Source organism: Pseudomyrmex gracilis, unplaced genomic scaffold (genome assembly GCF_002006095.1).
Source record: "Pseudomyrmex gracilis isolate BER0280 unplaced genomic scaffold, ASM200609v1 scaffold_3, whole genome shotgun sequence".
Lineage (NCBI taxonomy): Eukaryota > Metazoa > Arthropoda > Insecta > Hymenoptera > Formicidae > Pseudomyrmex > Pseudomyrmex gracilis.
This window is the reverse complement of record NW_018020587.1, coordinates 924729-940827: the sequence shown is the minus strand read 5'-3', so window position 1 is coordinate 940827 and position 16099 is coordinate 924729. Positions and strand designations below refer to the sequence as shown.

The 16099-nt window shown below is 39.0% G+C and overlaps 1 protein-coding gene across 1 annotated transcript in view; it reads left to right on the top strand.

The window, feature by feature from the left end:
- LOC109855450 (GTP-binding protein RAD) overlaps positions 1-16099 on the top strand; it is a 36133-nt gene that overhangs the window by 7542 nt on the left and 12492 nt on the right. The window contains exon 4 of the mRNA XM_020429717.1: positions 12130-12342. Within this exon, the coding sequence (XP_020285306.1) occupies positions 12130-12342 (213 nt within the window). The remainder of the gene's footprint in view (positions 1-12129; positions 12343-16099) is intronic.

Below are 16099 nucleotides of genomic sequence, written 5' to 3'. Positions count from 1 at the left end.
TGGAGGAAAGCAGCAGGTCTTATGCACGATAAAAATATCTGTACGTTTTTCTTCATAATATAATGTTTTGTTTCTCGTCAATGACGTCACTTTTTCAGCAGTTGGTATTTTTTAATGTCGCTCGTAACGCGCGTCTAAAAATGCGCGGGGTTATCGGAAATCTGTAGGGGCGTGGCTTGTAATTGCCCCTGTCAATGTATTTTCATTGGAATTGCATTAGCCATGCACGGTATTGCACCATTCAACGTGCACCGTCATTTACACACGTGTGTCAAAATATTCGAATAATATTTCTCGTAGCTCTCAATAGCTATTTCTCTTTAATCCGGTTGATTTTGCTAACGCACCGAAGATGAATGAGTTGACGAATATTTAATAAAGTTTTTCGCTTGACAAAATCGATTCTATCTTATCAAAAGCTCTAGCTAACCATTTTCTAGCGAATATAAGTAAAACGTTGAATGCAAGTGGAACGGAAAACTATTTCCAATTCGAGAGCAACTTGCCGACTGATCGAATCCATCTTTCGCATTTTCCGCAGACTCATTTGTCTCCGTCTAATCAAAACGATCGCGTCCGTTGACTCAGACCGGCTAGTAAATCGAATGCGACCACCTGTTACATTCGGTCGCGAAACGTTTGATTTCTTGCCAGTTTTAGTCGCAACGTCGAGCGGATATTGGAAGAATGCCGCGCTACTTATTTCTTAGTTTATGCAATTGTTATGATAAAATATAAATTTAATCATGAAAGACGTTTATATATATTTTAAGAGAAATAAGTAAATTAAATATTTGCAACAACATATAAATATGTGAGTATTATAAAAATAATATTATTATAAAAATATATTTAAAAAAAAATATATATATATATATATATATATATATATATTTATATTATATATATACTATTAATGTGATATTTATCTATATTTTGCAAAAAAACTACGCCGAGATATTCTCTATTTTGAAGAACGCATCGTTTGTTATTGGACGAGACATTGCGGGCGAGAAGAGAAAAGCGAAAATAGATAGATAAGATGGATGCGACTGTGAGAATTAAGAGGTGACGCATTATAGTAACGAGAAGACATTATGTGCGCGCCGGTTTATAATCTCTCAGAAAAGAAGATAAAAAAAAACAAAATTTTGAAAAAATAAGCCAAGAGTATCGGCACGCAAATCCACAGATAACGCAATCTAGCAAATACCTTTTCGATCTATTACATTCTCTCTCTTTCTCTCTCTCTCTCTTACAAAAGCGAGTGCTTTCCTGAACTGATTCTCAGAAAGTTCTGTTTGAAATTTCATTGTTGTCTTGGACTGAGCTCATTTCGCTCGATGACGCTTGACGTGACAACATAAGATATGTTCCTCGACAATTTGGCAAGCAGAATATATTTTCTCTCGTCTCTGCTTACATTTATTTCAACTACCAAACCGATTACTAAGCGCATTTGTTTCGGAGAGAGAGACTCGGTTTTTACAAATGAGATGTATGTGTACCTATATTTTTTGTACAAATGATATATTTGTATTAAAAACATGGCTCTGCGACATAATTTAACGCGACTTTTGTAAAGTTATAATTCAATAGAAAAAGAGAGAGAGAGAGAGAGAGAAAGAGAACGAAAAGAAGGAAGAAACACGTGTTCTAATTTGAGAGATTTCTTCATCTGTGCATAAACCCGTGAAAGTGGAGGCAGACGATAGATTTGTAGCCTAATGAATTCCCGAATCTGAGGATTTGCGGATAAATTTGTGCGAGTCATAATGCACCTGTTGCCATTTGGTCATTCGTTTAGGGAATTATTCGATTTACGAGTCGCTGTTCGTTTGCCGATTTAATTTTCGATGAATTTTCCCGTACTGTGGAGTGATTAATTTTACGTTGTGAACTTTCAAACAAAAATAAATCGTATATTATATCAAGCAAAATCTAGCGTTACAATTAATCTTCTTTATTTACAAAAATGATATTTATCTTGAATTTTTAATGTTAAAAGCGGATAAGCAGACGATAAGAGAGTAAACATTTCTATTTTGTTTTTTCATATATTTTATATTTACACACATATCTAACGATGAAATCTCTTGCGTGACATGTTTTGTTTAATTTGCACTTGTTATTTGTTGTTAGTTCCATCATTTTTCTCTCGACGTGTGTTTCAAAAACGGAAAATCCAAATCCGCTTACGATGGATTTGTACTTCCAGATCACGAAATCAATTCATCGCTACATCTATCTCGCTGATAACCTGCGCTTTATACTCTTGTCAACGGTACACATCTCTTTCTAACGTCGCGACGAAATAACGACGCAATGATAATGCGAGCGGATAAGGCTACGGATGTGCGCAATCTACTTTTTCTCGTGCGAGATGTGCATAGCCAGATTAGCCGCGTTTCAGATCGCTCGCCCGATAAGCCGCAGGCGCGCATTAGCGTCACCGCCAATATATAAACCCATCCCGCGTCCAATTTTCATTATTCTTGTTTGTTCTATCCCTCTCTAAGTTATTATATCCTTGGTGGTGCATTAACCTCATATCGGACGTTTGAGAGAGAAACCGATCAGCTCAGTTCGTAAGGGAGAAATATCAGCGGGAAAAAAGCTGGAGAATAGACAGGGAACAGATAATGTGAGGGTTGTGAAGCCTAAGGGGTCGCAGGAGATTGCGTAGTTCCTAACATACGATTCATTTTCTCACATGTAGAAAATGGTATCAAATATTTCGGGATCAATTCTTATCGAAAATAACAAAAACGCGCTTTTTTCTTGAATTTATCGCGTTGTTTCTCGTACATCCAACGAATTAATAAAAAGTTGTTGCATATAGGCAAACTTTACGTTAAATATGAAAATAAATATATAATATGTCAATATACACACTTTCACACAGCTATAACGTTTCGTTTACGTCTTTGCGCTGTCCACATCTACGTTTTATTAAAGCTCTTTATCGCATCTCATCTCTCGACATTTCGAGGATATCAATGACCTCACGTACAACGTCGTAATTCTAACCAGAGACATTTCACCCGCAACCTTATCTTTTTTTACGCCTACTTATCTGTCAGGCTTACATAACTTCTTGCAAATCTTATTACGGGAAAAAATGCAGTAAAGGAGAAGCGAAATCTATATAAGAATGTTGTGTTTTATAATATTTTATAATATTACGAAACATTTTTCTTACGGAAGTTATAATTACGCGAAGTGAACATTATGACACAATTTTGAATTAATCTTTTTTTTTTTTGTTTTTAATCTCTTGCACAAGGTAATTTGGACCGTTCCGAGGTAATATTGGTGATTTTACAAAGGGCGCGCCGCGGTTGCCTCACGATAAACACATTGGCGGTACAGCTGCTGCGATTTATTTATAAGCGCCTCGGATATACTGCTTTCGCAGCTATAAATAATACTATCGGCGTTCCACCTTTCCGCGATATTAGGCACCTCTCTCTTTCTCTCACCCTCTCTCACCCTCTCTGTCTCTCTCGTATCTCACCTCGTTCAAGAGGGAAAGGTTTGTTGTGCTCTTATTGCAGACCTTAACCCTCCGCGTACCAGCAATTTTCCCTCTCGTTCGCCGAGCCATAATTGTTTTCGTAATGAATTCGCATTAATTTCGATATCCGAGTTTGTGTTGTAGAGTGAACGGAGTGCTAATTAGCTCAGCTGACAAAAACAACAGCTGGCATACCAATTCTCATCAACTAAGTATATACTAATTATTTGCAAAATTGTTAATTGCATCAAGTTCAACACATCGATTCAATTACCAAGTTAAATCTCTCAACCGGCTGACTCTGAAAAATGTCATCACGGATGCTCTTTACGACTACGTCGTTATCGATCACTTCCGGAAATTTTAACACGTTGCGTCCACTTCCATCCTCGTCGTTACGTCAGATCTGTTCTACGCCCGGTTTAACGCCCATATGATGTCACAGCTCCGTACGCCTTACAGCTTCGTCGTCGTCTCATTTATCGTGATAAAGAAAGAGACATCACACTCCGTGATTACTTTTTCACGTTAAAAAAGTTACGACGCGTCTCGCTTTTATGACAACCGAGTAATTTAATACCGGGAATAATGTAATATATCGCGCGACTTCGCACCCAACACACGCATAAACGTGCCCGGTTTCGTTCTCCGAGAAAGATTTGTTGTTTATTTTAAAACTCTTCTCGGAGAATAATTCTCCGGGAAGAGTTCCCGATCTAATTAAGGGATTGCTCGTTTCTCCATAACAACGTATCATCGACGGGAAGTTATTAATTACAGGCTTGAACGCGCGCGAACGTGCGTGTGCGACAATGAAAATTGTTTTTTAACGAGCAATTTGCACGACGGACATGCAGGCCGTTAAAATATGTGGGCGTTTTCGCACGTGTGAAAGATGCATCTCTTCGCGCGGACATGCACATCATCTTCGGTCGATTTAAATAACCGGTTCATTCAAAAATATTCCGATATGTCAAAAACCATCGAAAACAGCCGTAATTGCTGCCACAAATCAATGCTGTCTCAATCAAATTTTCCCCGACTAGTACCACATCCGTGTAATCAAAGTCATTAAACTCGACTGGGGGTTAACGCAGAAATCGTTTTCTGCGGAAGTCCAAATATATCCGTGAATACTTGGAAGCTCCATTCTGCATTAACAATCGGTCGTTATCGAATAATGGGAGGCTTCAAGGGTTTGTCTTCTTCAAAAGGATGCCGGTATTCAATTCCGTCATATTTCTACTCTTTTATACCTACCCCGTTTTATCAAGGACCGTGCACGTCCTCGTGGTAGATATAGGCCACTCGTTCGTTGGTCAGACGTCCTATTGTGTCGCGTCGTCGGTGCACACGCATGCTCGTACCACTTGCTCGACAAATTCACGAGATAAAGGTAGATGCTTATGGCGAGCAAAAGATATCGCGTATAAACAATAGCTATAAACTTTTTTGTACTTTTTTACTTGCGAAAAGAGACGTATTTTGTAACCGTCGAGAAAAATATTCTGTACACTTTGCAAATATGCTACAATTCATAATCCCAAACGTTTCAGAAAATAAAGAGGAAAACTTGAAGTTTAAATCTCTTTTAAGCAAAAGTTTAGACGTTGTTTCGTGATTCGTTAAAAACGGTGTAGAAGCAGTTGTTATCCAGCACGCGAAAATAATAACACGACGAGAAACGCAACTCACACACACACACACACACACACACACAGGTGAGAAGCGACTTGTAACGACCTTGTGCAAACTCGGCCCGTGAAATCGGGCATATTTGAGGAACACGTTCTCGCTGATCGTTTGTTTCGAAAATCGATTTTGCGTTTCCTTGACGCTCGTAAAAGCAATTCTCGCTTCGTGGGGGTCCGCGTGCGACAACGGTGGCGACGACGGCTCGTAATGTTTTACGATCTTCATTCTCCTCGTCCCGAGCTTTATAACGTGCGCGCGAAAAAGCGCGTTCCGCCTTTGCCGAGCGCGCAAGTTTGCATAAATACATATCCATCGTTTGACGAGTTTCGGCCCGGTGCACGTCAGTGAGCGTGTCTATCTACGTCAAAATTTACGGCTGACTTGATTCATCTTCGACGTAAATCCGCTTTTCGAAACGGAATATATTTTTCCCGTAGGTTCGGCACTTGCCGGACTTTGCAATTTCTTTAAAAGTCGAAAAATTGCAACGTAACTTTGTTTTCAAACGCCGATCGATAATATTCTTTGTGGTAGGATGTGGAATTTTTCACTTTTTTTATATATGTATAAAAATATTGTGTACTTAATCTACAGTTTTATATAATTGATCAAGAAAAGATGTGCAACGATGCGTTCATTTTATGTACTTGCCGTTTTATGTATAGTTCCTTTATTGTAAACGTAGTTAATCTCCTTTACCTTGAAGTATGCGCGCCCACGTGCGTGCTTTTTGCGACATCATTTGCGATAACTGCGTAATTTTATATTATTTTTCAGTAAAACAAGTTTTAATAGCGATAACAATTCATCCCATCAATAAAACATCTTTAATATACGCAAAACACATGCGTACGTTCTAAATCACATTGGCAGTTTTATGTTACATCTCAAATATATTTTTTTATTATTTGCAGTGCAAACTAATAAAAAACAATATGCTAATGGACTTGGAATATAAAAAGGAATGTTGATGCGAAGAAGAATATTAAGAACATCACAGTCATGCAATAAACGTAAAGTCGCGCGTAAATAACCGTGAGACAACTTGCGGAAGTTACGCCGGTAAAACGGCGACCAGCCATTAACACGAAGCTTTCTCTTTCTCTCTCTCTCTCTCTTTCTTTTTCTCTCTGGATCTTTCAATTAGCGTCATTTTACAGTCTCTTCTTTCTCAACGTGGAAAACAACAGGTCATTGATTGGCACTAAACCGCCTTGCTCAGGGGAGGAATCGCGTGAACGATGAATTAGTCGTGTCTGTCAGTTCAAAGCGCGATTCTATTTTTAACAATCTGACTCGCGCACATATTCGCAACTCTTTGACTTTGACGACGCGGCAAATCTTGAAATATATATTTAAACGATTTCGCGCAAAGAGAATTAGCCAGTTGCGCGCTACAGACCTATATATATTCGTGTTGCTGTTTACAATCGGTAACCGCTGCGTTACCACGGAATGATTTGATTGCGCGTACATGTCCAGATCGATACGCACATAGACGTTCCTGCTGGTTACGTGGGCGGTGAAGTCTAGAGTCATGGTGAGGCTTCCTCTCTCGTCTCTCTTCTGTGCTGCATATGATTCTGCATAGCCGGCGCGCCACGGAGCGAATCTGCGTTCGGTTCGTATATGCATCGGACTCTGTGTAAACATGTACATGTATGTATGTGTGCCAGAGAGTGAGAGCGAGAGAGCGAGAGAGAAGGAGCGCGAAGGAAAGGTATATATCTATACGCAGCCACGCCTTCATACGAGGGCGACCGCGCGCACAGCTGGTAAACGGCAGATCGGTCCCTATAGAGCGACACACCGGGGGTCTATATCACTGCTAGGGCTTTCAAATGCACTTCCACCGCTTGCTTAATGGAGTTTAACCGCTACAACGTCGTAGAAATTTCGCACTGACGGGAACGGACTGCGACTTTGCGTGGATTTACTTAAGAACTATGACCGACATAAACCGCAAGCTCTTCGTGACCGTACGCAGAAATTTAATGAGATCGTCAGTTTGAAGAGCCAATACGGTTTCTCGAAATCTTCTTGAGAATATATTAGATTTGTTCGCTTCATGGAAGCTCGGTTGTGAAACAGGATAACGGAACAAGAGATTTAACAAGATTCTCTGATTGGAAAATAAATTGTCGGGAATGCCTCGAAATTGCGAAATAATGCGAGACTTACAATTGCTTATCTTGTATATAGAATTTTTGCTATTTTGAAACTCTACCTGGCGATCACAACTCCGGAAAGAGATTGAGAGAAAAAAACTCAAAGTTAAAGTATGTTTGACAAAAGAAAGAAGGTCACAAAAATTGTAAATATTTTGTGCTTTCTTTCTCTTGTATTTTTCAATTTTTACAATAAGGCTGAGGTGAGGACGTAAGAAAGTTCTTCGCGGCTCCGAAGAGTATCCGAACAAAAAGCTTTTGATCTTATGGGCAGCTGAGACTCAATGCACTATCGAGAAACTGTAAACTAGGATCTTGACATCGTAGTTTCACAGAGACCGAGCGTAAACGAGCGTTCTCGAGTTTTGTTGCAAAAAATTAGTTGCCGATAAAAACATGTTTGTCGATCAAAAATTTGTGTTTTTTAAAATATTTACTATTATTTAGACACTCACATTATTATTTCGATACACGCGTGCTCCCATTTGGGAACCCCTGATGTGACTTACACACAACACGTACGTGCTACTACAGTGAGTGAAGTAAAAACGTGTTTCCTTGCTCTTTTATTTTGGCTGTAGTGGTCAAATTAAAAATAGCCATGTATATAAGAACAGGTGAGAGCAATATGTACATACGTATGTACATATGTAATTCAATTTTGCGAGCAAGAGAGTGTGTAAAGGTACACGGGGGCGCTTTCCACGCTTCACTTGTCGTAAAACCAACTTCCAAGCTCTCCAGGCCGATAACCTAACCAGATATTCGAACATCAGAGACTGAGCGAGCAAGGTGACAACAGTTATGACGTGAGCGTGCGAAAGATGATCGGCATCTCGATCGGTGTCACTACTGACTGCCAAATATGCGTCAGCGGAAATTTTCAAGACACGCGATGCGGAATGTGAATGTCGAGTTGAGACAAAGATTCTATTTATTTTTTTTCACAAGAATAATACTCATACTGTGTTTATATTTTTATATCTTTTTTTTTTCATTTTTCTTCTTTGACAATTTATACCGCGTCTGAATCTTTTGAGAAAAGTTTCTTGTGAAATCCTTTGTCTGCCATGATGCAAATACTTAAACGGATGAAGCTGATTAAAAGCAGAGAAATTGTTTTTAAATTAGAAAATTAAAACATTTTAAGAGAACGTCTGAAAAGAGTTAACGGAAATTCAAACTAAGCGGAAAATTTTTCAATACTTCTCTCTCTCTCTCTCTCTTTCTCTTTATTATACTAAAGCTATTTTAAAATTGCGCACGTCATCTAATATACAAACATTAACTGAATAGCACCGAATGTATGTACCGAAAGTGAAGTTAAACAATGTGAAAGTTTTTAAGAAACGCCCACGGGAGAGACGCGGCTTCACGCATCTTGAATCAATGAACGCGAAATGTTGAGAAACCAACAAAGGATCCGGATACTTTTTTGCACGTTAGAACAACATCAAACGACGATATCGAGAGACGGTGAAGTTAATCGCCTCGTGCGAGTCTTCTACGCAGATCGTTTCCGACGTGGGAACGATCACGTTCAAAGTACGCGCAAAACGATTTGGCAGCCGTCGTTGATCGCACGTCGAACGTTTCAACTTTTATTAATAGAATCCACCTCACACACCTTCCAATTCGATGGTCAAATCGGCGCGTACCTGTATCGCGTTTGCAAGCTGCACTTTACCTGTTTCGTGCAAGCAAAAACGCTAACGAAGGACATTTTCCCATTTTTCCGCAACGTGATAACTTGCTTTTGTTAAAAAGCGCCCGAACAAACGAACGCAGCAGCAACGCACAGTGAGCATGATATTTTCATCAAACGCACGTGGAAAATAGCGATACCGCGCGCAGCGATCTGTAGTTTGTTTCTGTCAGTCGACATTACCTTGCAGCAATCAATGGCGCGCTGCAATCGTCATATTTCCAGCCAGATTTATGTATCGCACACAAATATAATATCGTATATTTATTAAAGCTCCACGTAATAAAACGCTGCGATTTAATGATTCGGTTGTGCAGAAAATCGTGCCGCGCAGAAAATTGTCACGTTTAACGACGCAAGTCACAATTTCCACATATTTTTATTCAATTTTATAATTTTACCTTCCTCGCATATTTACTCGATTTTATCTACTCCTAATCATTGTTATAGTATGCGATCCCGCGAACTTTCATCGAATTACACACGACCGCTGGCGTGGTCGATAAAAATAGTCAATGACGATCGGGGCGAGATACCGCGAAGTCTTCGTCGTCTCATTTAACGTTCATCCGGCTAACTTCCAACGCCACGAGAAATGCCCTCACCGGATTTTGGCAAAGCCAGGACGGTAATCGGATTGTTTCCCTCGAGGCGTCTAGCGAATCTGTCCAATTTTCTCTCTTTCTCTTCCTCTTTCTCTCACACTCTTTCGTTTTCTCTTCAACGCAATCGATCCACCCTCGTTTTCATTTATTCGTATGTATGCACGTACAAATACAAGTAGCGCACATGTCGGGCTAAACTTCGTACCAACAAAGGTGCCGCGACAAAGGGAGGAGGGAACGAACGAACGGACGGGATATCGGTGTTCTGAGTCGCTGAACAGGACGTGCGTTGTTCTCTCAACAGTTGACAGCCGCACGTTGACATCGGCTTACTTGTGTGTATGTGTAGGTAGATATGCACATGCACGCATTCTGCAAGCATGTGACGTCGAGAGTCTTTTTTCACGAGCCTCTTTCCACCTTGTATTTATAACAAGAAAACGTACATTTTTAGGCAAAAAAAAATTGAAATCACTTAGATTTTCACTAACAAAGATACGACCTCTGGATTAAAAAGTCTAATTTTTAGATTACTGTAATAAAGAGAAAGATTTTCAACAATCTCGTAATTTGGCTCGCATTGGTCTTAACTATACTTATTTTTAAAATTGTCACGAGCTTGTTTACTGTTTAACGAAAATAAATGTAAGAGTCGTAAAATGCAAGAGATATATTTTTCTGTTCTCTTTTATTGAAAATATTTATTCGATAAACAGACGTGTTCATTTTGTTGGAAAAAACCTGCGAGTATCTTTTTTCACATTTTCTCTCTTCACAGTTTTAATGCAAAAGTACTAAAACTGACGATAAAAGTGTCTCTGTGTGCGCGACACGGAAATATATTCGAGTTATTTTACAAAGATGATACACAAAACAGTTGTGTGAATCATTTCTCGGATGATCTAAATTGGATTCACGTGAATCATCTTTAAGGTCTATGAACTTCCAAACTATGAATATTTGAAGCGAGTGCCAAATTTGCGAATGTCGCGCACCAATCGCAAAAACTTTTGACTTATTGTTAAAACTGAGAAAGACAGAGCACTTGTAAAATTTAAGAAATAACACAGACATATGAATAAATAAATAAAAGAAAAATGGAGAAGATCAAAAAACATTGAGAGTATAAACTAATTTCTATTGTAATTAGTAGCCATTAAATGTTGAAATAAATAAACGTGACCCGAACGGAAGGCTAGGGAAAGTTAAATATTCGAGTTATCTTACTCACGCACATATTACAGAACAATCAATGTTTCAATTGTGCGCTCATGTTTAATGCATAGAAAATATTCGAGCGTGGACTATGCAGGTGGACAAGTTTTGCAGCTGTTAGCTTACAGCCAATTCGACCTGGCGCGCAATTACTAATGCATCGCAAATGCATTAGCACAGAGAGAGAGAGAGAGAGAGAGAGAGAGAGAGAGAGAGAGAGAGAGAGAGAGAGCCAAAACCGAGCGTGCTTGATGGTCGAAGTTTACACTCGTAGCAAATGTCTAAGGATTATTTACAAGTTCGGCCGCAGTGCTGATCCAATTTCCAAGTGGGAATTACGTTCATCGATGACGGCACGTTGCACACGCGAATCTATTACTCTAATAGTATCCGCGCACATATAATTTATACGCAAATGTCCAGAATCTAATCGACGTTGTTTGCAATAAACACTAGAATTTGATTAATGTTAATGTTGTTAATTGATTTTCATTATATCTTTTATCTTTTGTGTCAAAAGATAACTATACAATAGAATTAGTTGTGTATTTTATTTCAGAAAACGCACACATACATTCTAAGTAAAATGTAATTATCTAAAATGTGTAAACAACGCTGTGTGTACGCGATATTATTCTCGCAATCATTTCGAAAACCGCGACATCTCTTTTTCATATTTCACGAAAACTTCATTAGCCGTAAGATGAAATTTTGCTAGAAATTCCGCTCGTTCTGTCTTCTCTGCTTCTCTCGCGCTCGCTGTTAATTCCGCGCACGTATTAAAATGGTATACGATAAAATATGGTATTAGAAATATGAGGATCGCACGCGGAACGTCGGATATAAAAAAAGGACGTGAGAACGAAACAGAATAGATTAGTGTGTTTGAAATATGTGCAAAACGAAATACGAAAAAATCAATATTCGATCAAACGTGAACGTTGCGTGAAACGAAAGCGGATTATAAAGTGCGAAAAGAAAGATTGGCTTGGTTAGGATTGAACTTTTTGAAGAAAAACTGAAGTAATTTAAAAAGAGATACGCAATAATCAAATTTTTATATTATATTTATTGTAAAATAATAAGTGATTTTTTTATATTTTATGTATATTTACATCGTATATTATATATGTATCACATATATATATTTTTTAAGTTACATATAATAGAATGTTTCATAACAGGTTTATATCGATAAAACAATTTGACGATTGCTTCATACAGGTGTCGTGAACAGAGGAGATTCCTTTCGGAGAAGAAGATCGAGATCGAACTCTCTCGCCCCTACCGATCAAGAAAACGAGGAACGGCGAGCGCCGCCCAAGGAGATCACTTCGCACAATGTCGCCATGCTGGGCATGAGAGGGGTTGGAAAAACCGCTCTTATCAGTCAATTTATGACGAGCGAAAGCATAAATGCCTACGACAGACAGAGAGGTAAGAGAATCTTATAAAAAAACCTCATAACTTACTCTGCATATTAAGGCCATGGTCGCACCTGAAATAACAAACGTTATTTTAATCCCCTTGTTGCATAATATCGAAACAAATGCGACTGGTTAACATCCGATTAAAATACAACAACGTACGTTGTAATGTCAGTTATAGTTTAACGCAAGTGAGGTCTAATGTGCGAGCAAATTTCTATCTTATCGGATCCCTCAAGCGAGTTGTCGCCTAACCCTCTTAGATAAATGAGAGATAATAGGATCTGCGAGCATAATCCTGCTCGAGAGCATTGCACAAGATTAAAGCTGTCAACAGAATGTTTTATTACACGAAAGTGTATACAAACGTGTCGCGTAAATGCCAGGATATGAAACCACGTGGAAACCGAGAAATAGATCGTCGTCGTGCGCTTCTTACAATCAATTGCGGCAAATAATCTTTGCTGCAGCTTTACAGAGACGCGTATCGCACGCGTTTATATCGCTCCGAGTTTACGCGACGGTCCCCTGTGTGTATTTCGATCTCGGTGAAAGACGATGTTTTGTCGAGAAAAACGTGCTTTTCAGTCCCCTGAGGTCTTCGGAGAACTATATTCCCGTGAAAGAAGAAGGATTTGTCGATGACGCTTCAAGACAATATGTACTTAAAAAACTAAAGACCAAACCAAGTAGTGGTTTATGACTTTGCTAAAGAAAAGGACGTCTGACCATGTAGTGTGTTTACGAAAATTAAAATATTGCGAAAAAAAATAGAAAGACGTGTGTTTTTTATGGGAAACGCGCGAAATTCTACATTGTGTTGAAATTCTGAATTTCTGTACGCAAGACTTTTTTTGTTTTTAAAAAACCGTATGCCTCCCAGTGTCCATTGCTTGAAAGTATCAGCGATGTCTCGCGTAATATAGAATTCACGTGGGTATCTGGGTCGAGGACCGTCCCAACGACGACGGTGTGAATTATCGTCGTCGCTACCTCAACCGGCCGGCCGTTCATTCTTGCAACGTCCACCTGTTAAAACAGGCGCGATATAAGTTCCTTTCGATCTCGGTATTAATTTCTCGATATTTAGTATATTTTTTATTGTTTTTACTAAATACGCTAGATATCTTTTCAATTATCTCATAAATAAACTGACTGATGTGTTCACTTAAGTCTCGGAATTCGAAAACATTTTAAACATTGCGCCTTAAATTTAATAATAAAATTAATTTAGCAAATTAACAGTTACTTTTATGTGTAAAATGTAACTGTTTTGAAACTTGGCATTATAAATAACTAAAACCTATATACTTTAAATGTATATTAGAAAATTAATTCAGAAAACATATTTTTTTGCATCGGCAGCACTTTCGATATAACTTTTTTCAATAACCTGGTTTCAATAAACTAGTTATTATTTATATGATATAAATAATATATTAAATAATATATATTATACATATAATTTATTATATATTTATAATGTTATATTTTATATTATATATTATATATATTATATACATACTACCGTAAGGTTACTGCCCTCGGTCGCGTGACCGCGGCGGGGTCAATGACCTCGGCCGCGCGGCCTTGGCGGGGTCATTGACCTCGGCCGCGCGGCCTTGGGAGGGTCATTGACCTCGGCCGCGCGGCCTTGGTGGGGGGAGGGTCACTGACCGCGGGCGCGCGGCCTTGGTGGGGGAGGGTCACTGACCTCGGCCGCGCGACCGCGGCGGAGTCAATGACCTCGGTCGCGNGACTGCGGTGGAGTCACTGACCTCGGCCGCGCGACCGCGGCGGTGTTACTGACTTCGGTCACGTGATTACGGTATATATATATATATATATATATATATATATACTCATATGTGTATTATATGGTTTATAAGACGTATATACTATCTGTCATCGCGGTGATAGGTTGTGTTCACTGACAACACGTTAAATAAAAATAACAATAGCGTGCGCCTGTGTTGTGCTAGTATTGAAAAAAGATATATCGAATGTGTTGCCGATGCGAAAAAAATCCGTTTTCTGAAATAATTTTTTAACATACATTTAAAGTATATAGTTTCTAATTATTTAGTGCCAAGTTTCAATACAGTTTACTAAAAAAAGTTTAATCGGAGGTGTTACCGGCGCGAAATCACTACGCTGCAAGGAACATTGTCGTAGCAATCGGTACTATCGAAAGTGTTGCCGACGCGAATAAACGCGACTATCGTACTTCGTGATTCTCTCTTTTTCTCTCTAACTCACACTTCCTGTCTTTCTTTCTTTTTCGCGCTTGTATATGTATGTCATCTGGCAGCAGGCATACGACATGCACACAAGTTGGTCGCACGACGTTTCTGAATCGTAAATTTTTCACTTTGAAACTTTATCGTCGTATATCTCGAAAAATCAGAAACAACAAAAACGCAAAAATACTTTTTTTGTTTTAGTTTTTCAACGTGAATCGAACGAGAATAAAAAGAAATCGATCGGTTCAGTCGTTATTAAAAAATGGCTGATTAAAAATCTCCTTTTTATTGAAATGTCTGATTTTCGCGTATAAGAGACATAGTGTGCTCGCTACTTTGTTGCGTGTGAACTTGGCGCGAGCCACTATCGTGTCTCTTGATAAAGAATGTAATATATATAAAATTGTCTAGAGAAAGTTTATTTTTCTTATGATTTATTCAAAAAAGCACGTTGCTTTTGGCGTTCTCATTGTGTCAACAAAGTATCGAAAAAATCAACTTTCATATTTACCCATTTTACAATAAATATTTCTATCTCATAAAACTTGATTTTAGTAATTGTCAGTCTATCATAATGAAATCTGCATGGTTAATCACGAACACAGTTTTTCTTCATAATTTTCCTTTTTGGTTGGAAAAACTTTCTCGCGACTCTCTCATTGGCGCTTAAGTATGATAAATAAAACGAGCGAGGCTTTGTTCCTCGGTTGGACACATTGAATCCGCCCGTTCGGCGACGTCATCCGGCCGCTATTACGATCGATATTCGCGCGAGTTGTCAAACAATGAAGCACACGACAGAGAAAAAATCCGTATCCTGTCTATTTTTCTCTCTTTCTTTCCTCGAGAATATGTTCCTTTCTTTTTTAAATTAATTAAAATATAACGGGAGTTTCTGTTTACGTTTGCTCTACGACTGATGAGCAATGTGTTTGCGTCCAAATGGAAATAATTCTCTCGAAACGTATATGTATATCGAGATCGGAGAAACTTTCGAAACAATCGGTGCTTCTAGCGGTATTTGCGTATTGTTGCAAGACATATAAAGCTCTCGGATGTGGAACACACACACACAGAGAGAGAGAGAGAGAGAGAGAGAGAGAGAGAGAGAGAGAAAGTTCGGCAACTGTGTGTTGCGACGATTGTAATAAGATCTTTGGAGTTGCCGTTTTATAAAGAACAGAGATAAAAGTTTTTGAGAATTGATCGAATTTCACGAGAAATCCTATTTGCGAACTGTCGACGCGGAGCGTCAGAAAAGCAAACTCGATGATGTTTCTCTCTATATACCTGCGCCCTGCAGTGTAAAATTGGGAACACAGCGCACCGGGCGACCTGTACCAAATGTCAAGAGGCCACTGAGAAGCAGTGATGAAAGTTTTGGCAGGCTAGCACCAAGAGCACCGAGGTGGTGGGGGCACGCACACAGCGAGAACCGCCGTCCGTGTGCGTGACGTCACGCTCGGCTGTTCGGCTCGTGGAAGAGTGCAGACGTACTATGTTCCGCCTCGCTTCCACCAAGCC